The 23,288-nt window shown below is 40.9% G+C and overlaps 1 protein-coding gene across 3 annotated transcripts in view; it reads right to left on the bottom strand.

Annotated features, from left to right (window-relative positions):
• Window positions 1-14,862, bottom strand: part of SEC24B (SEC24 homolog B, COPII coat complex component) — a 44,188-nt gene extending 29,326 nt beyond the window's left edge. The window contains exons 1-3 of one of the 3 annotated variants that reach the window (XM_080592120.1): window positions 14,608-14,862; window positions 8,712-9,416; window positions 1,586-1,771 (exon numbers count right to left, since the gene is read on the bottom strand). In XM_080592120.1, coding sequence (XP_080448246.1) covers window positions 1,586-1,771; window positions 8,712-9,416; window positions 14,608-14,722 — 1,006 coding nt within the window. In that variant the 5' untranslated portion in view covers window positions 14,723-14,862. Of the gene's footprint in view, window positions 1-1,585; window positions 1,772-8,711; window positions 9,417-9,983; window positions 10,009-14,607 lie in introns of those variants that run through there. The other 2 variants (XM_080592121.1, XM_080592122.1) reach the window with 2 other exon arrangements.
• Window positions 14,863-23,288: the final 8,426 nt, after the last annotated feature.

Genomic DNA, 23,288 nt, shown 5'->3' on the forward strand with positions numbered 1-23,288 from the left:
TACTGCATAACATGACTAAAAAAAGACAAAATTAAAAAAAAAAATCAGTCTATTTCACCACTGCCTGAGAAACACTTGGAATTCTAACAACCCAGAGAAATATTCAGATGCGTTCGATTTTTTCAGGGTGTTAATTTCAGCAAATGAATTTATCACACTTAATTGTTGATAAAGTTTTACAAGAATACATCATATATTTCAGAGTCCTAAAAAGAATCCAACTGCAAAAACTTTAAAGTTTTCTAATGTTTTATAAAAATATCACCTAAGTACAGAGACATGTGTGATGACAGATATGGATTTACTAATGCTTAATGTAAATACAACCAGATGGGTTCAAACTCTTATTGACTTTGCTATATGCTCCTGACACACATATGTATATAGGGTCGGTTGTAAAGCATGCTTATTCATCTTCATACATACTGCACATTATGGCAAGCACAATTAAACAGCTGAAATCCATTTTGTCATTTGAAACATTTTTGCTGTTTCTTTGGAAGTTGAGCAAGAGTTTTTTTGAGCAAACACATTTGCGGAACAACTAAATTCTATCCTGTACCTAAGCAAACTATAAAACTGTGCAAGAAACAAGCACAATTAGAAAAACTGAACTGTTTTCCTTGAAATGGTACACTGCAGATAGGTCTTGGTAGCAACGAATAATTATTTTTGTAAGATAAATAGAATCAATTCACAAGCAAATTATTTCTTTACAGTCCCTACCCCACCGGAAAAAAAGAAGAAAAGGAGGAAAAGGAGAAATTAGGACATTTATGTCAGGGGGCTTTGAAAGTTAAGAGTAAAAAGCATGCTGTGACTATCAAAAAATGATTTTGAGAATTATTTTGAAGGCCAGCTATACCACCTTGCTCTGGACAAGAATCATTGTCTGTTTGTGCCCTACACACTAAGTTATGTCTCCAAAAGAATTTAAAATCCTGAAATTACCAAGAGAAAACACAGCAAAATGAAATCACTGCAATAAAATAGATTTGGAATACTTGACACAGAAACATTTAACAGTCTAAAAGGCAAGTCAAAACATCAGGGTAAAATTAGCATGGCAAAAGGCCCAAGACCCAACTGATTCTTTGCCAACAGGCCACCAAGGTGAGAATAGGAAGAAGCTCAGTAAGAACCCCCTGTTCTCCAACAAGAAACCCTGCAGCAGCTTTCCAAAGGAGCTTGCAGCTAGGGATTAAGACGACAATTTCATTATTTCTAGTTTAAGTCTGATTTTGCAACAAGCTGATTACAAAAGATCCTTTTAGGACCTTCTTCTAAGAAGTCAAAATAGTGAGAAACTTTTTAGAAAAACAAGTGAGCTAAGAGAAAGGCTTTGTAAGGAAGAGACACAGGCAAGCCGAAGACAGAGTACAGCTAGGAAATCAAACAGAAGAGCTAAAAAGAAAAAGACAGAACGACAGACCTACAAAACAAGAACTCTCAGGAGCCTGACAAAGACACAAGAGCAGTACTCTAGTGAGACAAACATAAAAGAGCAATAAAGCTTCCAGCATTCACATGTGCACGTGGAACAGGGCAGAAGTCTGTATTGTATCCTCCCATTCCCTTTTAGTACCTTCCTGAAGAGCTGACTCAGGTGACTGTGTGACAGAGGGGGACGATCGTGGCTGTGAAGAAAGTCCCGAAGCAGATGTCCTTGCTGAGGAGATCACAGCAGGGGAAGCAGATGTTCCAACCCCAGGCTTGGTAAACTGAATGCTCTGGCTTGCGGAATGCACAGGCTGTAAAGAATCAACGCCACCTGAAAAGGGAAGAAAGCACAAACACCGTTTGTATTTGCACAGGCAATTACACAATGCAAGCAATTGTATTTAATATTGATTTCACAGTAACTACAAGAACACAGTACTTCGGAGAGATGTCATCATACAAGTAAACAGGAAAGAGGAGGTTATCTTTTTTAACATTAAATGTTTGCAATTTAAAGAACTCCACTAAAATTAACAGAGTGTTCAACAGCAAAAAAGGAAGACACAATGCAGTATTAAAAAATCAAGCAGAAGCTGAATTAATCCATTTTTGTTCCATCCCCAAAACACGATGCTTTCACAGGTTCCTCTTCCTAGGTAAGAGGAACAGAGCCCATGCACGATCCCTCCCCGACAATACTCCTCTCAGCAGCAGGAAACCTGTGAGGCAGCTGTGTAGCACAGCAGCAATCTGCCTCCCCTGCAGGCTAGAAGCTTTGCAATTTCGTTACTCAATTATGAGACCCATATTCTAAGCAATCTGCTTCAATCAGCCCTGAGTATGCCACAGAACTTCTGATGTGTTTTAAACATCTGGACTAGATATAATCTGCTTAAAAAAAAAGTCAGATTAGTGCTTTGAGAGATTTAACACAGTCCAGTCAAAATTCCTATCAGATAAGGACAATATAACTTCAATTAAGTTAGTTTTAAAGAGAGTCTCTCCTTGTTTATAAATTGGAAAAAATCATCATACGATGATTCTTTTTAAAAACTACTCCTTTCTATAAACTACTGACGGACCAAACTGTTAAAAACAAGAATAGAAAGAAAATAATTTGACCAACCTGACTCAGCAAACACACAGAAATTAAGCAACGAGATTCAGATGTTTTTATTTGCCGAGTACCAATTTAGGTTACCGAAATCACTAGAGGATTCGCATGTAATTGCAACTCGGCTTCCTCCGCACACACAGCTGAGCAGCGCATACAGCCCCAGACTTCCTCCTAAATAATGGAGCTGGCATTTGAAAGGACTTCATGGGGAAGTTGAGGCTTCCTTTAGAGGGGCAAAAAGGGGAGGTTTAAGATGATTCTCCTGCTTTTCTAACTTACCTTCAAAATCGACAGCAAAATTTTCACCATCTTAATGGGCCCTTTATTGCAGTGCAATTTTCAAATATAGCATGGAGCTATGCCTACTGCTTTTCTGCGAGTATTATCAAAATCTAAATTAAAATACATACTTCTTCCAAGTAGACACACAGCATTTTCTACTGAAATGTACTTGCTGTAACTTAAGCTTCTATACACGATGTCTTGTGGATACCCCATAGAAGCACCTGTGAGCAGAAATGTTGTTAGAGAGCTCCACGGCTTCCTCAAGCAAGATCCAGTAGACGACGAGGGAGGATCTTTCACATTAGTGCATCTACCCGGCTTCTGTAGCAGAAAGAGCTGCATATGGGGTTTGGGTATCTTCCACACCAAGGCGATAGAGTGATAATTGCAGCTTTAGATACCTGTACTGCTGCAGAGCATGATAAACTCTGGTGTCACAACCAAAGCCAAAACCTGTTTACACCTGGATTAGCCGAAGATGAAATACTTCCTTGCCAAGTCCAAGATTTCTATTCTCAAGCATAATCTATCCAAAGTATCCTATAAATGACACAGTTCCTTCAGACTTACTGTGAGAAAATGTTTTTAAACTTTGACCAAAAAGATATTTATTTTTTTCTTCTTACAGAAATCCAACCTACAAAATTACAAATTATTTTGCAACCCTAGAAAGCTTTGGGAAGCCATACATAACTAAATACAAAGGATTATAATGGAAACTTGAACAAATTTTATCTCTAAAAATGCATTGTTAGTAACTCATCTCATGAGACAATCTACGGTTAAAGGAAACATGCTATCAGTTTTTTGTTTTTTCTCGGTCTAGCCGGTAACAAGATTGCACCCTGTTACACAAGTGCTGATCAATTTAGGATGATGCAATTTAGGATTCTAGATCAAGACAAAACTGGGCTGACCATCAGTTTAAAGTTTCCCGTTAGCTCATCCAGGACAAGCCCAATTAGCCCATGCAACATCCCGACAATCGCTGTCACGAGAAGCACATAAAGCCAAGACCTTTGTCAGACTGCAGTAAACACAAACGCTTTGTGACAGAATTTTCTACATTTCCCCCAATACTCCCTCCCTCCTTCAATGTGCACTGACTTTTCCTTCGTGCCTTTCAACCATGAACAATCTCCTGGACTGAAAAAAAGCAAATGATTTTGTAACCAACCACTCGGTTGCAAAGGCCACCTACCAATAAAGATCTACAGGTAAAAGGTATGTTACGGACACGATCTACAGAGCTCTGTAAATCAGAGGTAAATCCTCATTTTTCCTATGCACTACCCCAGAAGTTTTCATTCCAACTTGAAACCTAAACTAGCAAAGTAAATCATAGTAGTATCTTTGTGTTTAAGAAGAGATAGGAGAACCATCCTGAGTTGCTATATGCATGATCTTGATTTATTTCCCCCCCAATATAGCTATATCCACAATATTGATTTATTTCCCCCCAATATAGCACGTAATTTCTACCAAGACATTTACCAGCTCCCCACAGCTTGGTTTTCAGCAGCATCCTATCTGCACAACTTTCTACACCTTGGCTGCAGCCCCTTCCCCTTTTTCCTACCACACCTATGCTGCTAGATTTACAGAATTATACCTTAAACTCCTACAGATGTGGGGCAGTGAGGACTTGAGACCCTGATCTGACATAAAGGGAAGTACAAGTACGTTCATGAGATCGTGAAATTGAAGCGTCTCCAGCTCAAGCTGCCTGCCCACAGCACAGTCGACAAGATCCATAAAGCAGAGAAATCCATACCAGGCACCCTCAGGAGTCCTCTCTCACTTCCCCCCCCCCTTCAGGAGTCGGGGGAGACTCAAGTAAAATTTGGGCATCCTTGCTGACAAAATACATGGATCCACACAGACTGGAAAGTACCAAGAAAGTCTGAATGCACCAATTTCAGCTGAAAAAGCTGGAAAAAACAATAAGGAAAGCTACTGACCTAGAAAAACAAAAAGCCTAAGTAATACAGCATGTGTTATTTACATAGGACATCATTGTTTCCATATAGATTCATACCGATACTGCTATGCTGAAAAAGAATTTAAAACTAGATGAGGGCATTTTTGTTAGAGGAAACTAGTTTAAACCAGTCAGAAGAAAATCTTAAATATTTGTTTCCTACTTAATTTGCACTCCCTAAAGCAAATAAAATTATTCTTACTGGCTGGTATTCATCAAAACAGGCCAGCTTCCAGAAAAACATTCTTCTTACATTTCTTCTTTTCTTCCGCTGAAATTTCAGCAAGCTCCACGGAAAATACTTTAACGATCTCAGATAGTGGCTGACGAAGTTTTAGAAATACAACACGATCTTCTCCTGTGCCCTCAGCTCAGTGGTTTGATTTTAACAGGCATCAGCAAATTTGGGGCTTTCAAAGGCCGTGCACTTATTCTTTAATTGGTTTATTTAAAAATCCGATTGTAAGTACAACACTTACAACTTTTTAACTCAAGTGTAAAACACAGAAATTACCACATTTCAGAAAGTTATGCCAACCTGAGTTTCTTGGGCAAGTCCCGTGTAAACACAGGGATTTTATTCAATATTTATTTTATTCAAAACACAACATTCTTCTCTATAAAGCATGTCCCATTTTCCTCTCAGAGAGCTCTCAGCGTTCACTAACTGCACAAAACTAGTATTGAAGAAGTACAGTAAGTCGGTAGCATCCTGAGTCCTTCCAAGATGTACTTATCTATAATTTAAGGTCTGTGAAGGGTCTTCTTTCATAGCACAGCAGCAATGACAACAAACTGCCTTCTCAGTATTCTAGGAGTAGGAGAGGGTAATAAAAATTGCTTTACGTGAACAGTTTTAGAAAGCATACTTCGGAATTTCAACATATCAAACAACACTCAAACAATTTCACGCAGAACAGACTGCAATCGTTTTCCATCATTTCCCTCCTGGAGAACAAACAGCAGGAAGGATGAAACATTCCTTCTTACAAACCATCATAATTTCCTTAAATTCCTCGTGTGTTATATTCATACTCTTTCCAAAGATGTACAAGAAATGGCAAGTCATTTTCAAGATTACTTTTTTTTTTTTTCTTTTTTTTTGAAGGGTGCTAATGCTTCAAATTCTATAGGAAGTACTCCACCTGAGAACTGTAAAACTGCATTGGGAAATTCAGAAAGTATATCAGTGCCCCAAAAAGTGACTCAAACTACGTCAGGACCAAACATTCATTTGGCATCTTCTACTAGCCTGGTGTTATAGCAATTGAATTATTAATGCATTTTAGCCAAAGATATTGAATTCTACACTTAAAAAGAAAAAAAAAAATCACACAACAAAAATGGTCAGGCTTTGTCAAAGGCAGTCTGCCTAGCCTCAGACTTCGTAAGTGATGTCATTCTGTAAAATTAAATACTGACAGGCTGGTATTCTATGAATCCTAATTGTGCAGTTGGAATTAAATCTGTATCTAATCAATTGTATGTGGCAATTCAACTTGATCAGATGCCTACAGTGACATATAAAGCAGCCAAGTACTAGCATAAGAGTGGGACCACGTCAATCCAGGCTTTAAATTCCTATGAAACTGCACCAAGGCTGCTCTTTGAGCAAGATTTCCAGCCTGCCAAACCAATGCTGCCAGCAAAACAGCCCCACTTTCCCTTCAGTCCACCTACTGGTTGCTACCTCAATTTGCTCTCTCCCGGTCAGCAAATCCAGAGTCAGTTGCGTGTTGAGCATGAACCAGGAAACTGGTTCAGGCTGAAAAGAAAGAAGTTAGGCTCCAGATAAATCAGTTCCACAACCCAGTTCACTGGGTTTTAAATAAGCATGCCCCCTACCTTTGAGTAAGGTACCTTACTCAAAGGTAGGGGGCATGCTTATCTCAGAGCTTTACCAGCTCAAAAGGAGTTTGAATAAGAGTAACAAAAACCGTGGATTAGTGTTTATTTTCATAACTACAAAGCATGTACCTATTACACACTACTACCACAATCAGTTCTATCATCAGCTCTTGGAAATTTAAGCATGAAATTATTACTTCTTCTCGAGGCCACATGTTTACTCAATCACTCCCTTAAGAAGTGCACTGAATGGCTCAGGAGTAAGGCATCCGTGACTGTTCTTCAGAGTCTGGCCAGCTATGTTGCCTCACCTTCAATACGGCTGTTCCTTACTATAAAAGATACGAAAAAATAAGATTTCAAACAAAAAGGAGGCAAAATAATAGGCACTTAAATGAAAGACTTCTAAATAAAGCATTTACAGTCTGAACAAACAATAGATGGTTTTCATACGACTACTGCAAATCTATTCTGGAAGGATTCTGAACAAACAAGAAATCTTTTCCATACAACTACTGCAATAGCCTAGATGGATACCTGCATTCTGTAAAGTCCAGCTATACATTCTGTACCCAACAGAGTTTATTTTTCAGACATACTTTTAAACCTTTAGTCCGTGAAATAATTTTTTCTATGCTCAGCCTTGAAATACCATTAATTTCAGAAGCTTTTTAAAACTCTCCCTTTTACTTTTCTTAACAGTATTTTGTTTCATTTTTGAAATACTAAGGAAAATCATATAATTGCAACACCATATAGAGACAGAGTTCAAATCTACTATTTCATCTTCTAAAACTGTGCTAAAGGATGCCACTCTGTATTACAGTTTCGGGAAAAAAAAAACAATAACAAAAAACAACTAACACTGAAAATGAGTTCAACCTTGACACGTACTGTATGAACTTGATTTAAGCTCTGTTGGTTTCCCCAGTCAAAGCTTTACCATCATCAAAACCATGTTTTTCATAAGTCCTTGGTCTTAGGCTACAAGGACTCTGAAAACAATTCCAATGCTTAACTATAATCTGAAATAACTGGCATGAAAAAAAAAAGAAACATTCTACAATTCTCAAACATCTGTCTCATCAGAAAGGAAAACTGTTAGTCTTGCACAGCTTACAAGTGAGAACTACACACCACCAGAACATTACCAGCACAGTAAGACAACCAGAATTTGCTTGCATGCACTATTTGGAGAATACAGCCTCATTCAGATGAAGAGCAAAATGTTTCCCTGTGCGTGCCCTCCCACATCTCTAACCCCTTCCACCTTTCTTACCCTTCAAAGCTGTTGTCAGTTTTCCCACGAAGCAGCAGAAGCTGCAGCTACCTGCAAGGACTCAGTCTGCTTGTCCTCACCACCTCATTCTCTACTGCTGCATCCACGTGAAAATCATTGTGCTGTTGCTTACAAAAATCATCTAAAAACACCTAAATGGCTGTCTCATTCAAATGCTTATTAAAACAAACAAACAAACCAACCACACAACTAACTGCCCCCTAACCCATTTAGGATTCCACTTTTTCTGAAATTTCTGAAGAGAAGAGCACACGCATGTTCACTTAGGTAAATGTTACAGAACAAATTTAACTCCTGAATTAACAATAGAACTCTCTAGACAGAGATTGAAAAAAAAATTACATTTTCAATAGACATATCTAAGAATCTACACCTTCCTTCAAAACAGCACAAAAGACTTCCCTTCCAAGCCAACTTAAAAATGCAAAAACAAACAACAAACAAAAACACACAACCAAAAAAACCCAACCACAAACCAACCAGAAAAACCAAAACCCTAAAACCATCTGCCCAGTAGGGTCTTTCGCTGCATCGCTCAGTGGAACATGTCAGTGATATGATTAGCCGCTGTTGTCAAGACTGTGATAACCAAATGAGAAATGCCTCAAAAACCAATAAAGAGAATTCAAACTTGTGATAGAGAATTTTACGTACTGAATAAGTACAAAACAACAAAACTGTGATTTCTGATGTTTCCCAGGCACATCTGGAAGTTCACTATCTTTCAACTAATACTGTACCTGTACTTATTTGGTTGTTTACTTTAGCAACTGATCCAGTGAGATTCCTGCTGAGGTTGTCCTGAATGGGCTGAGCAGATGAAACGGTTGGTAACGCTGAATTATATCCCACAGGAACATGCTGTTGAAGCGAATGAGGTACTGATGTACTCGGGCTAGAAAACATATTTGTCTCTTTGAACTGTCCGGCAGCAGGTAGGCTCTGAGAAGTAAACGCCTGCCCGTACATGCTGCCAGTAGCTGCAGGAGGATAGGAAACGTTAGGATACATGGCACTAGAAACCACGGGCATAGCGTAACGATCAGAATTAAGGGGAAATCCCTGAGATGCCACTGAAGAGCTGACAGAAGTGCTGTAATGATTACCAAACGCTGAATATGACTGCTGAGCACTCGTATGCAAGTAGGATGCAGGTGGTGTTGCTCCTTGAACAGGTCCTTCAGCCGGCCCCGCTGCATGGGGAGGTTTGCTGTAGAACTGCTGCGATTCCCGGGTATTCAACACGTTGGTGCCCACAGAAGGGGCCATGACATTTTGTGCTGGTGCTGAATAGTAGGTGGAGTGGTAACTAGCTCTATACTGATCATCCACGTGTGGAGAAACAGCTTTATTGGGCACTTGGGAATAGTGTCCTGAGGGCGCACTGTAGTTTGGAGGATGCGAGCCATAGCCAGAAGGGAACTGCATCGGACTCTGCACAGGACCTGAAATGAAGAGAAAACATCTCGATATATTAAAGGTGCATCTGCTAGTAGTGCCAACGAACTCTGTACCTACTGCAACTAACAAACAACTGCTTTCTTCTTGATTTCCCTCCCTATCTTTGGGGTCAATGTCCATCAACAGAACAAAAAGAACAAACCAAGTACAATGCATGTGGAATACCATGTTTGAAGTAATTTGCAAACACATGAAAGTACCAGAAAAACGGATCCTTTCCATGCCAAGATCCTATGCATCACAGCTCTATTTTGAATATTTTAAGGTTTTAGGAAAATATTTAAGCAAGTAGTGAGCAACGGTAAGCACCAAACTGGTATTTCAGTGTCTGAACATAACAATACACCCTACAGGAACTGAAAATGAAAAGCTGCAGACACATCGGTATGTCAACATTGTCTTGACAGCTCCCCAACATGGTGACCAAGATAAAGTGCTTTAGAGCATTTATTTTCCTTTATGTTATTTTATGCTTTTACAAAAAAAACCATCATTTTTATGAAACCACGAGGTACCTGACAAGGCACTTATGTTTACAGCCTGATACTTACATCAGGTAGTGGAGATGTTTGTATCAGAGAAACTGACCTCAGCTGTCACTGCAACTGCCTCTGCAACATTAGAGGTTAATTACATACTGGTCCTGCAAGGGTAGAACAAGTACTTGCTTGTTACAGACCAAACATGAAGTATGTCCTTTTTAAAATTATTATTATTTTTATTATTAATTGATCAATGGTAAATCTTAAAGCCTCCCTCAATTTCTTTTCCTGCACCCTGTTTTTATTTTCTAGTGAACCGTACATGCATTTCCCTGGATCATTTCCTTTAAACTCACCACACCCTACTGCTTACATCCCGCTGTGTGCCCGTGTTATTTCCCAGCTCTCAGTGAATAGAAACACACAGCACGACACCGTGCCACTCACATTAAACAGCAGCTGTGGCAATAATGAACTGTCGATTTGCCCCCCTATATTTACTATGATAACAAAATACAAGCATTACTTCTCTTGTACGTGCTTCTGTTGAAGAATCAAATTCAGAAAAGTCACTGTTCTCAAAGTAACATCCAGGTGGTCTATGATTAACTTGCAAGGCAACTTTAATAATGATTTGTTAACAGAATGTTGTAAGCAAGGAACATACTGTCCAAAATTGTTCTCTGATAAAATTAAAAATGACTTTTCGTAAGTGACAAACCCAGAACACTGAGCAGAAGAGAAAGGTAACAAACAAACAAACAAGAGTGATTTGGACCGCTGGGCCAAGAAACAGAAAGGCCTTTAGGGAATAAGCATAAGGAGCTTAAGAAAATACAGACAAGAAAAAAAAACAGAGACGTACTAACAACTTGGAGCCATACGTAATTTTATGCTTCTGATTCACTGCTTTTCTGAAAAAGTGGGAGCTGCTTCCTAATGCTCTGTAGCTTATTCTCCTTTAAGGGAGAATGATTTTCAAGTTAGTGACTCACCGACAACTAACTACAGCCTGCACTTACGTGACCTTTAGCAGACTTTCAACCTGCTTTTTGGAAGTCTGAAAGGGCAAACTGAAAAATACACAAATAACATATGTCTGTCACGGCTTACCGCTTTAAGCAGCTACAACATCGAAGGCAGCAAGGAAAGTTGTTTTAGCTGAAGAGTCTGCGCATTTGTTCTACTATGGTATGGTATGCTGAATAAACTAACTGAGCAAGTATAATTTAGAAACTGGTTTAGGAGCACCTCACTTTAAATAAAAGGCTGCACATCAAATCATCTCATAAAGTCTTGCAGTATCCAGCTCTGGTTTAAAAACACATACCATAAGGAGAGATTATATTACCAGTACAAGATACCAGTTACCACACTACAGAATGTCCAAGTTGCTTTTATTCCTATTCCTGACATCCATTAGGAGTTTAGAACTGCACAAGAGAGTACGAATCCCATCAAGAACTCATTAAGAAAGACACAGCTGACATTTGAAAAGCAGTCTTTTGGATTTCAAAATCCTGGCCTTTCAAAGCAAGTTTTTACAACTACAGAAGAAAGATCATTCCCATTATCTGAACTGAGATTTTTGTCCATTTGATCATGAAGAACGTGAACAGAAAGTAATTTTTCAGTGCAATTAGTAGCTGAAGCTGCTAATGATGACTAGATAATTGGGCCGTTTTTAGCACTGGAAATGTGGGTACGTTTTTGGTGTCATTTTGAGATCTGGTTAACTGCACGATCTGTGCTGGTGTCTCAGGCAGTATACCTTCCTCTCAAAACACTTGACAATTCTCTTCCGGAGAAATGTAAGAGGAGTTGAAAAACTTATCTGCACACAGAAAGCGCACCGCTAAAATGCCATCTCCATAGTGGAAAGCAAGGAAACTCTCCTTCCACAGACAAATTAATACCTTATAATGTGTAAGTACATGTGGATTAGTAGGAGAACCCTGAAAGCCGTATCACTTTTTAAGGAAAAAAAACCACTATAGGAGGGAAAAAAAAAGTGCCATGGCTATACGAACACCTATATAAATTAGCAAAGTTTGGCTTTCTAGTGTCGCGTGTGTTTGTACTCATGCCCAAGCCTTTTCTTACCTGAATAGCTGAGCCTTCTGCCACGCACCCTCCAGGTACGTATCCCTACAATAAAACCGCCCTTTCTAGTCAAGAATACCTGTTAGGTGTCCACAGCTTTTATCATCTCTGTGTCCACTGCAGAGAACACTCACCGCAGCTCCCTGGTCTCTCTCTAACCAGACGGACATGGGGCAGCTTGACCACATCTCGTCAAACTCTGCACGTCCTTAATTGCCAGCAAAGGACCCAGAAAATCAAGTCACTGCTGAGCTCTCGCAGCAGCTCAGTGACGGCATCAGTCAGCTTCCCAGTTTCACAAAGCTTTCAGGAATTTCATACCTCTACCCCCGGTATCAAATTTAACTGAAACTATCCAGAAGATCAAACTTGTGGGGAGGGATGAAAACCAGTCCTAAAGGACTTCATAATTGAAATGATGATCCTGAAATATATCATATATCATCAGTATCCTGATGATACTAACTGTAATCTCACAAAACACTCGTAGATAACACTAGTCAAAAAAACTTCTCTAGAAACATGGAAATTCAAAAGAGTTAACCTCTCAGAGTTACAAATTTCAACACATTATACTGTTAACACTGAAGTCTCCAGTGGCCACTGGAAAAATACATCATTTTTTAGTACTAATTTAACAAGCAACATCTCATTATGCTGGTATTCGGAAACAAGTCATTTTCTGGTTATGTATAAAGCTACCTGTAAAACCGCTACAATAAAATTTCCATGAACCTGCAAAACTTTATTCAGAAGAATTGCTAGTACAAGCCCCTGACTGATGAACAAAATACCAGGTAATGACCCCTTTCTTTTTAAATTACTGAATTTAAAAATGGAATCAAACCAAATACATGGAGAGGAAAAAAAAAAAACAACTTTTTTTTTTTTTTTTAAACTTACACTAACACTAAAGTCCCCAAAGGTCTCAAATGAATGTGGTCACTGGACTGGGTAAATCCTATTAAACACAAAGCTGAACATCCTTGTAAATATCACTATACATGCAATGAGTTTCTTTCTTTCTGTAAGAAACAGCCTCTCTTTCATCAGATCCCCATAACTTCAAAGGTTTAATCTGAAAAATCTAGATTTTATGAAACTAACATGTATAGCACTCTGCAAACAACTGAAACAACATGCTATGGTCTATTTTACAGCCAATATAGAAATAGTTGTATTCACTAAAGTATCTTACATTTAACCTTCCTTATACTGATGTAAAAATAAATTTCAAAAGCAATGACTATCTTCTTTGTGAAATTCAGTTTCTGTATGACAGAAGTTTCCAATACTCTTTTTCTGTCGCTATTCCCCCCCATTCCCCCTTCTATTACAGTTGTTAAAAAAAAATAATAATTAAATCCTGTGTTACAACTTCACAAGATTAGTCCTTGAAGAAGACCGATAAACTCATCTAAAAGCTTTGGAATAGCGTTGCTAAAACACACGAAATCACAAATTCAGATTTCTTAGCCTACTGTGGTATATATCTGATGATTTGTAGGCATCTTATGAACACGGAAGGCAAAGGTAAGTTGGGCAGTTAGCAAGTTATATGATAAAAATGCAAGATAATTACTACACGCTATAAAACTTCTCAGAATTAAAAAAAAATAAGCATATGTTTGATTCACAGTAAACAAATAGTTTACTAGAAGGTTTAAAAGATGGAATATTGACAGCAACATGAAACCAACTAATTAAAATAATAAATCCTAATGATGGCCCTTTAAAATTACTGTTTCATTCAGTTAAAAGTACAAGGGGAATACGCAATGTCAGTTTCTGTTTATTTCTGTGAAACATACCTCCAGTTCATTGAGGAGGTTGTATCAGAGTCCTGACAGCGTGGTATTTTAACTAAAAGCCACATAAGTTGGAATTTTGTGGGTAATTCAGAGAAATTTCAGCTTTATAACACTAAAGTTTGAAGAGCGCATCCGAGGCATTAGTTTCTCCCTAAACTACGTGCTTACCTCCCTCTTCATTCACCGCACTACCTGTGGGCAAAACCTCCTTCGGAGGCACGTAGGAGCCCACCAACGAGCCACCCTTTGGACACGAGCAATATCCACGAGAGAAGATTTTGTAGGTCATCACCCTCAACAGCAGCCTGCGCAGAACACCGCCTGTGCACAGCGAGCCTGGCTGCGAGATAAAAGGTTTACCAACCGGAGCCAAAATCCCGAGGGAGATACGAGGAGGCCCGATGTCGGTGCCAGACCATCGTTAGGCGGGGATGGAGCAGAGGCAGGCTTTCTAAAAACTTAACAAAGAACTGGTTTCGCAGCCCCCGCGGTTTAAAAGCAAGGAGTTAATACCTCGCAACGCGAAAAGCGAGCCACTGCTTCGGGAGTTGGCAATATTTCATATTCTCCGGCCAGCCACGATTCACAGCTCCCCCCAGCCCCACTCCCCCGCTGCACGGGCACCCTGACCCCGCAGCACCAAGGCCCCGACCCGCCTTCTCCTCCCTCCCCCCCCAGAATCTCCCCCAAACCCATCCCGTTTCCACACCCGAGGCGCAGAAGAGACGAACCCCCCCCCCTCCGGGAGCCCCGAGCCCCGCAGGCCGGCGGCCCCTCACCGTTGTGGCAGCGAGGAGCGCCGCCCTCGGTCGCCGCGGCCTCCCGGGAAGCTGCGGGCCCGCCCGGGTACATGGCGGCGGGCGGCCGCGGCGGCAGCCCGGCGGGCGCGGACATGGCTCCCCGCAGCGCTCCGCCCCCGCGGCGGCCGGGGGTCGCCCCAAGGGCCCCGCTAGGACCGGGCACGGCCGGGCAGGGCTCGCGGCCGGGCCCGAGCGCCGCTCCCGCCGCTGCCGGCCGTTAACGCCGCCGCCCACAGCGTCCCCTGGCGGAGCCTCCGCGCCCCATTGCCGGCGCCGCCCTCCCCCGGCTGCGGGCGGCCCCACGGGGCATGGCCCCGCCCGCGGGGGGGGGCTGCGGGCAGGGGAAAGGCCTCGGGGAGGCAGGGAGCGCTGTGGCGAGGGGTTTCTTTCTGTGGAAGGAGTGTGGTCTCTGTATGAGGGCTGAGAATCGTAGAATCACAGGATCATTAGGGTTGGGAAAGGCCTCTCAGATCATCTGGTCCAACCATCACCCTGCCACCAATGTCACCCACTAAACCGTGTCCCTAAGCGCCACGGCCAACCTTTCCTTGAACGCTCTCGGGGACAGTGACTCCACCACCTGACCAGGCAACCCGTTCCAATGCCTGACTGCTCTGTCTGAGAAGAAATGTCTCCTAATTTCCAACCTAAACCTCCACTGGCACAACTTGAGGCCATTCCCTCTTGTCCTATCACTAGTTTTCTGTGAGAAGAGGCCGACCCCCGGCTCCCCACACCTTCCTTTCAGGCAGTTGTAGAAAGCAATTAGGTCTCCCCTGAGCCTCCTCTTCTCCAGGCTAAACAACCCCAGCTCCCTCAGCTGCTCCTCACGGGACTTGTCTTCCAGGCCCTTCACCAGCTTTGTAGCCCTTCTCTGGACACACTCCATGACTTTGATGTCCTTCCTCATCAACAAGATTGAAAAATGTCACCACACTATTCCTCATCAAGAAAGCTGAAAAGCCTCATCTCGCTTTCCCTCATCAAGGCCTTGATGAGGAATAGTGAGGCAAGGCTTTTCGCCCTTCATATAGACCTTATGCTCTATATTCTCTAAACAGAATCAAAAGTGTTGTTGAGCTGCCCCCGTTCAGCTGGCAAAGGACCTCCTTCCAGTTCAGCGCTTTCCACAGGCAGTCACACACAGCCCATGTTATAAATGACTGAGTCCCAAATAGGATTGCAATCAAAGTTTACAATTTATTAAATGAATAGAGGCAAGCAAACAGCGCTGGGTGCGCCAGGAGTCTCTGCTCCACCAAGACGCACACCCGTTATGCAAGACGGCTGATTTTTTTATCCTCCTAGGCTAATACATATTCATTGCTACTTCTAGAAGAGGCAGGGTTATTATAATTGGTTTCCCAAATCTGAAGTCCTCCCAGGGGCGCCCGCGTATCAGTCTCTGGTGGTCTCTCGGGCAGAAGGCTCATATTCTTCCTCCTTATCTGGTGGTCTCTTGGCCGGATGTCAGAAGCTACTGCACGTCCGTGCAGAGTCAGCAGTTTTTCCCTAAAAATCCCTTTGTTCTCTCATCACCTAAACCCAGGCCTCAATGTTAACCCTTCAAAGCCCTTAGTGGCACGAATTGCTGGACCATTCCTTACAGCCCATACTCATTTTGACTGTGTCCCTGCCTCTACAACCAGTCACCTGGCATTCTCTCAGGCACTATTAGGTGCGTTGCTCAAGTACTTCATTCTGTAATGAAGCTGAAAGGGCAAAAATACATACTGGTGATCGTAGCAGCCCTCATAAAGACCAACAACATTGAGTCATCTTTACTTGTTACAAACACTTTACCAGTTCCTTCCCTGTCTGCATGCTGTTTTTCCTGCTAGTTATGCGTGTCTGTCATTAAATACGTGGTTAATTGCTTTGCCCATATGCTAAGCATATGATCCAGCCCTGTTACAGTTACTCGTTCAAAGCATGCAGTGCATCTCTAAGTATTGGAGAAACTGACTGTATTTGAAAGTGTCTCGGCCTGCACACCCCCTGATACTATGCAGAGGTGCCAGATACTTGTGCAGGCCTCCATTAGTCATCTGAGAGACTGTAAATCCATCTCTGAACAAACGATTTCTTTAAGCTAGCGAAATAAACAGTTTCTTTACCATGTCCTGATAAGCTAGGGCAAGAAATAATGGGCTCAACATGCAGCAAAGCTCAGGTGATCTATTAAGAAAAAAACATTACCTGAAGATACTGAAGGATTAGGTGACATGGGAGTGGTGTGACGTTGCCATAACTAAAGGACTCTGAACAGGTAAGACAAACATGGTGAGGGTCCTGTTGTCATCCAGCTTTGGTGCAGGTGACCTGTTGGAGCACCTGCCAGGGCTGTGTCGTTGCGATAGGATTGACATATTCCACTGTTGGAGCTTGTTCTTTAGAACCCATCTTCCATCCCCAAAACGTATTTGTGGGAAGTATACGACAGCAAAATTATTCAGAAATAAGGACAACTATTTTTTTTTTTCATTCTCGGTACCATCTTAAAAGGTGCGGGAATGCTTCATGATACTACTACTGTCCTTTGCCACAGCATGCAGCACATGTGAAACTGTATTTTAACAAAGGTTTTCCCCTTCCAAAGACTTGTTTCTCTAACTCCCTAATCATACCATGAGACAGTGAATATATCCTGTATCACAATCTGAGAAAATTACTGCAGTACCTATTTTAATATTTCAATGTCTGCTCAAACAGAAAGGGAAATATATCACGGGGCTAAAATATCATTGTGCTAAAAGCAACTGCAAATTTTCCCATTGTTTTAAATGCTTTTACAAAACCTTTTGCATGGTTAATTAATTATTTTCCACAAACAATAATTACATGGTGGTTAAACCCATTCACTCCTAGGAAATCCAGATGTGTTGGCAGCTAGAACACAAGCCCCTAATGGAAATCCACCATAAACTCAAATCCATTAATTTTATTTTCCTCATTTATAATGAATCTGAATGCGTTAGCAAGAACTTAGCATTAATGTGTGCAGTTAATGCTATCATGAAAGGAATAACACATAAGCTGGCTCAACTAGGCCGTTACTTACACTTAGTTTGGTAACAAGCTCAGAGCAGTAAGAGATTCTTTATGGTTCTGAGGAATGAGAAAATGGCCATAACGCATGTGGCCACTTGTGCAAAAACGAGAAAAAAAATAATGTGTAGCTCCTACCAGTCAATTATTTTATTCCAAGGTGCACATGGCTCATTTTCCTTTGTATTACTCTGAAGTTCCCTAAATATGCGTATGAATACAACTCTTAGCCTCCATTTAAAAGAGTAGAAATATATCAGTCATTATGCACCAATCTGTAAACTACTATGTTTAAAGACTTGATTCTGCAGACATAAGCAACTTTACATATTACTTGGAATAATTCTATTTTTGTTAGGAAATTCTATGTCAGAGTTAAGAAAAGATTGTGTTTTCTTCAGCCAGGTGGTAAGGCTTAATTGCTAACAGATTTCTCTTGACCTTTGGTGCAGGAAGTCTTGAAATGACACAAAAAGGTCCTTCTGTCACTTGGGTTTGGGGAAGGAAAACATGACAGTGTATCTCATTACCTGTAATCTGATAAAGGGGGCTTTAAATGTCCAAGCCTAGAGAGCAAAAGTTATTTTTGCAATGGGGAAAATCTGGGAACAAAAATCATTTAAAGCTGTGTTAGAAATAATTTTGACCTTTAACAAAACTAAGCCAAGTCTCTTACAGTTTACCATATACTTCAGAAGCAGAATGCCAAAATTAGGTGCTTTTATTATCTCCATCAACAATATATAGCTGTGGGTCACCCTAGTTCACTAATACATTTCTAACTATTTTCCTGCTTTTCTTACAGGAAGTAGGCCACTTCAGTGCAAAGTGAAAAATCTTCATGTTTTCACAGTCAGAAGTCCCAAGCTGCATTCCCGTTGTTCTATCTCGGTAAGTCGCCTGTAGTCACCATACTACAATTTCTTTCCAGAATGCAAAAGACAAATCAAAAATCTTAATGTCACTATAAAGTGTGTCTCTGTTTGGGTGACCTCTGCATCTGACTGAAGGATAAATCCCTGGATCTACTGGATGAGTTATGTGTTATACTTCATTTGTAGCTGGCTAATTAGTATAAGAGGCCCCAGGGTAATCATGTTCCATTTTAAGTAAAAATCTTTGGAAGATCTAAAACCTAATAGAGAAAGAGAAATCAGTTGTGACACAACTCAGCTTTCTTACAAGTGCAGATTTCCTTTCCGTGCGGTTTATTTCCTTTATTATTCAAGTAATGCTGCTCACCCTCTCTTTGGCTGATGGTATGCAGGGGAAAAGAATCCTGTTTTGTAATCCATAGCTGTTTCTTTAATCTCCAGTGCTTCTTTGTGAAGAGATCTTCCTTCACCTGGATTTGTGGTTGGGCATGGTCTACAGCCAAAGGAGGAGTGTGGTTGCCTGGCCGTTGCCCCTCTCAGGGTACCTAGGGACATCAGAGGAATTTTTTTTATCTCAGCAATGAGCAGGGCTTCTGTCTGTCTTCCTCAAGCACTTGACATATTCAGTTTGGGTACACAAGACTGAGCTGTGCTTAATTTTAGACTATTTTTCTTTTTCGTGGGGTATTTGTGCCTCTAATAGAAAAGGCTTAGAAAGCAACAGGATCTCCCTGACTGTAGTTTCACCAGCTCTCAGGAAAACCTTACACGTGCATTCTATACAAACAACATCTTTACTAGTCCCTATGAATATAACTACAGGATAAAGGGAACTGTCACTGCCATTACCATGATGGTAGTGCTCCAGCCACCATTGACTACCCTGGCATCAGCAACAGTCTGATTGTCATCGTCCTAGAGTGGCTATAAGTGACATAAAAGGATGATTTAGCTCTCCTCTGGACCAGGGCTATGAGCTCTGCAAACTGCTACAGCTGATTTGATAATTGCTGAATATAGCTATATATTATAGCGTTTGTGTCCGAGAAGTCACAAGACTAAAAGTCAGAGTAGTTCCACCTTGTAACCTAATGATGGGTCTCTTGTGTTTACAGGCTGGTCTATAATTTCTGTGATACCTCTTCAAATCAGGAAATATGACATATATTCTTACTTAACATGACTTACATTCTTACTTCTGTCCAGAGAAGTTGTAGATGTTGCCCAGAGAAACTGTGGATGCCCCATCCCTGGAAGTGTTCAAGGTCAGGCAGGATGGGGCTTTGGCAACCTGGTCCAGTGGGAGGTGTCCCTGCCCATGGCAGGGGGGTTGGAATCAGATGATCTTTAAAGTCTCTTCCAACCCCAACCGTTCTCTGATTCTAGGATTCTGAATACATACTCCCAATTGGCAATTATGCCTGGTAAGCCCCTTGAGTATGCAGTGTAGGTGAACATACATATCTCTATCTATACTTGTAATACTCTGGAGTGGTTTCATCAGCTGCACACTTCTGTCTCCGGCATTAATAATTAGAAATCACCAGGCAAGCTGTGGCTAAGGAAGAGCCTGCAAGTCAACTATAACCAGAGGTCTAAATATTTTCATGAGATTTTTGTACAAAGAGAAACTCTGGATAGAAGATTTTGTGTGACCTTAGAGGACAGCTGAACAAAAGCAAGAGAATCTGGGGAATTTTTTGCAGCTAGTGTGCTTGCCACATCCCAGCTGTAGAAGTGTAGCTATGCCTTGATTCAAACAGACTGAGCTTAAGCTCATGAAACCTTTAGAGTTTTCAGCTATTAAAGTTTTATATTTTTCTGGTAATTTTTATAAGACCTGTAAAGCTAATAAACCCCTGAAAGATCTGTTACTCTCTGGCAGTTTTTTATAGGTTTTCCATTAAGATGGAACAATGACTCATCTAAACCATTGCAGCTCCCTTCCTCCTCCGGTGGCTCCAGATGTGCAGCTTGCCCCCAAAGCTAACCTTGCCATTACATCTAAAAGAGCAATGTGGTGCAAACGGGTGAACCTATGTCTAAAAATAGTTTCTCTGTTAGTCTGGATGTCTGACTAACCGGTCCCCTTTGTATCTTTGCATGGGCACTAAGAAATCTAGTGACTCAAACCAGAAGACAAAGTTCCTCCCCTGCATTACATGACTGCACAGGCACCGCTGTGTATGTACGCCGTGGGTCCCGAGGAGCTCAGTCATATGGCAACACCCTTGGCTTCAAAGGGTTTCTCATGTGAATGAGAGCAGTGAGATAGGCTCATGTGAACTGCAGATCAAACCGTCCAAACTAAAATAGAAGATAATTAAACCATTCAAGCACAATTAAAACTTAAAAGTACCATGCTGTGGATTAGCAGCTTAATGCCATAAACCTGAACGACGTTGCAGTAACATTTTAGAAACTCTGGTTTTCTGTGTACATTTGAAACAACATAAGAAGCTGAAATTGCCTCTATATTTATCTGAAGAGACTGATGCCCTCCGAAACTAATTGAAAAATTCCTCTCACAAGATGTTTTGGCAATAGTTGGGAAGTATGTCACGGCAGTTAAATGTTACGGACTCTGGTTGACCAGGGCTAGATTCTGCTCTTACTGCCTTGTCCTCTTCTGTGGGACTAACAATGAGGAGGCACCTGAAACTCCATGCTGCTTAGAAAAGACTTTACTCAAAGGCATAATAGCAAGCAACACATTCTCCCTTTGCAGTTGTATATTTATAGTCCTCCATCAAGTACTACTTATTTAAGGTCAGATATTTTAATGAGTAGTACTGCACTGCTTTCAACCAAGGGAGGAGCATGGAGAGTACCTTTCACTGTGTGGAAGGATAAATAAAGGTAATTAATAGAAAGCTTACAGATTGCAATAATAGAAGGTGAGTCATATAACATTATATACATGAAAAAAAAGAAATTAAACAGTAATAGTTTCATCTCCAAGCAAAAAATAACTAGTAGTATTAACACAGAAGGACATGTTTGTATTAATCTTTTCAGACATGTAAACTGCCCATCTAAAAAAAGCCTTCTGTGTTTATTGTTATTCTGACAGCCCTACCAGTCTCAGTCTTACTTTAGCTGTTTTAACTGTGTCTTTTCACCCATCTGTAGCTTCTTTCCAGCAGCTACCTTCTAATCTATTTATTCATTTAGTAGTTTGGGAATTAACTGTTTATTTTTACACCACTGACTTTTGTTGAAATAAGTGGTGGCACTGTAATTTCAAATTGTCCTCAGCAGGAAGGAGGGGAGTAAGCCCCTCTATTAAGCGCATCTTTTGCTAAACACTGCAACATTTAATACCCAGCAACACAAAAATTTAGTGATATTATTTCAATAATAAAGCGCCTGTGTCTAAACATTTTTCTGACGTAGAGTGCAATTTTTCATACGTAAAGATCAATTTACTTCTGGTGTGATGCTTTTGCTTTAAAAAGAATTGAAAATGGCTCTCTGCCATCTTATCTTTTAGGAGCAGCTTGTACGGTGTGGTTTCACTTTGCACTGGAAATAGCGCAGGAGCAGATCACACCTGCAGGGACAAAGGGGAAGCATTTTGTTTACGAAAGAACAAGTAGCATGATCTGTAACGCAATTTATGAGGTGAACTATTTTTCTTTAGATGTTTGCTATGACTTAGGAGAAGCAGACACTGCCACTTCTTGGCCTAGAGTGAGAGGAGTCTCTGGTTTTTCTCTCTGCCTGCGCAGCCGGTTTATGTCTTGAGAGAAGCTGCAGCTGAAATCATCTGCAGAACTGCCTCTGCCTCAGGAGATGCTAGAGCTGCGTCCCCTGCAAGGGTTGTACCTGGACCAGCGTTTCTTTATTTCCACTCTTGCTTGCTTTAATAGTGCTTAAAGTTCAAGCACAATCTATCCTGAAGCAAACAGATTTAAAAAAAAAAAGTTAAGAACACAGCTGCAAGCTCACATGCTTGACTGTTCCTCACAGCTAAATTCAGTCCTCAGTTATACGTATGGAGCTCCTTGGAGCTCTACCTTTAATTGCTTTAGTTGTGAGTGAGATCCCAGTTCACGGGCACTTACAGAAGTAGATGAACAATTGCTGGCGAATTATTTTCTACCTGAAAAAAGGCAGCTCTCTATTGACACCATTTGGGAGTTTGATTGAATGTTTTCAGTTTCAGAAATATTATCTTTAGCACTTTGGACGCTTGTAGAATGTAAAAATAAAGGAAGGATGATGAAAGTATGGGTATCACCTGAAATGTAACTGAATGATACATACTGGCTTCAGCCCCGTCACCCTTCTTTTTCTCCTAGATGTCAAAAAGCCTTTTACATTTTCATACCTAGTTGTCCCCCCAAAAATTATTATTTTCTTTTTGGCCAGGAGATCAAAACAACCATTTTCTTGTACTTATTTTCGTATTTAAACCAGTATTCTGCTTCAGAAACATGTGCCCAAAGTTAATGGTGTGTTTAAGTACCTTCTAGACTGAGGATGCGTAAGTCTAAGTGTAGATTCTGAGGGCAAAATGTGGAGAAAAAATCAACTGGACAGGCACCTTTCCCACAATTTGATTGTTTGTAAGAGTGGAGATTGCATTTATAGGGGATAAATTAACCCCACGTGATCCGAGGCCTCTGAAGCTGAGAGCTCATTCCCCCCTGAGAGTCTGGAGCTGTTAAGGAAGAAGCAAACACCACCATGCGACAGCGCTCCACTGTTTTCTTTCCACCTCTAGGCTAGACT

The sequence above is a fragment of the Anser brachyrhynchus genome (genome assembly GCF_964034855.1).
Source record: "Anser brachyrhynchus genome assembly, chromosome: 4".
Taxonomy (NCBI): domain Eukaryota; kingdom Metazoa; phylum Chordata; class Aves; order Anseriformes; family Anatidae; genus Anser; species Anser brachyrhynchus.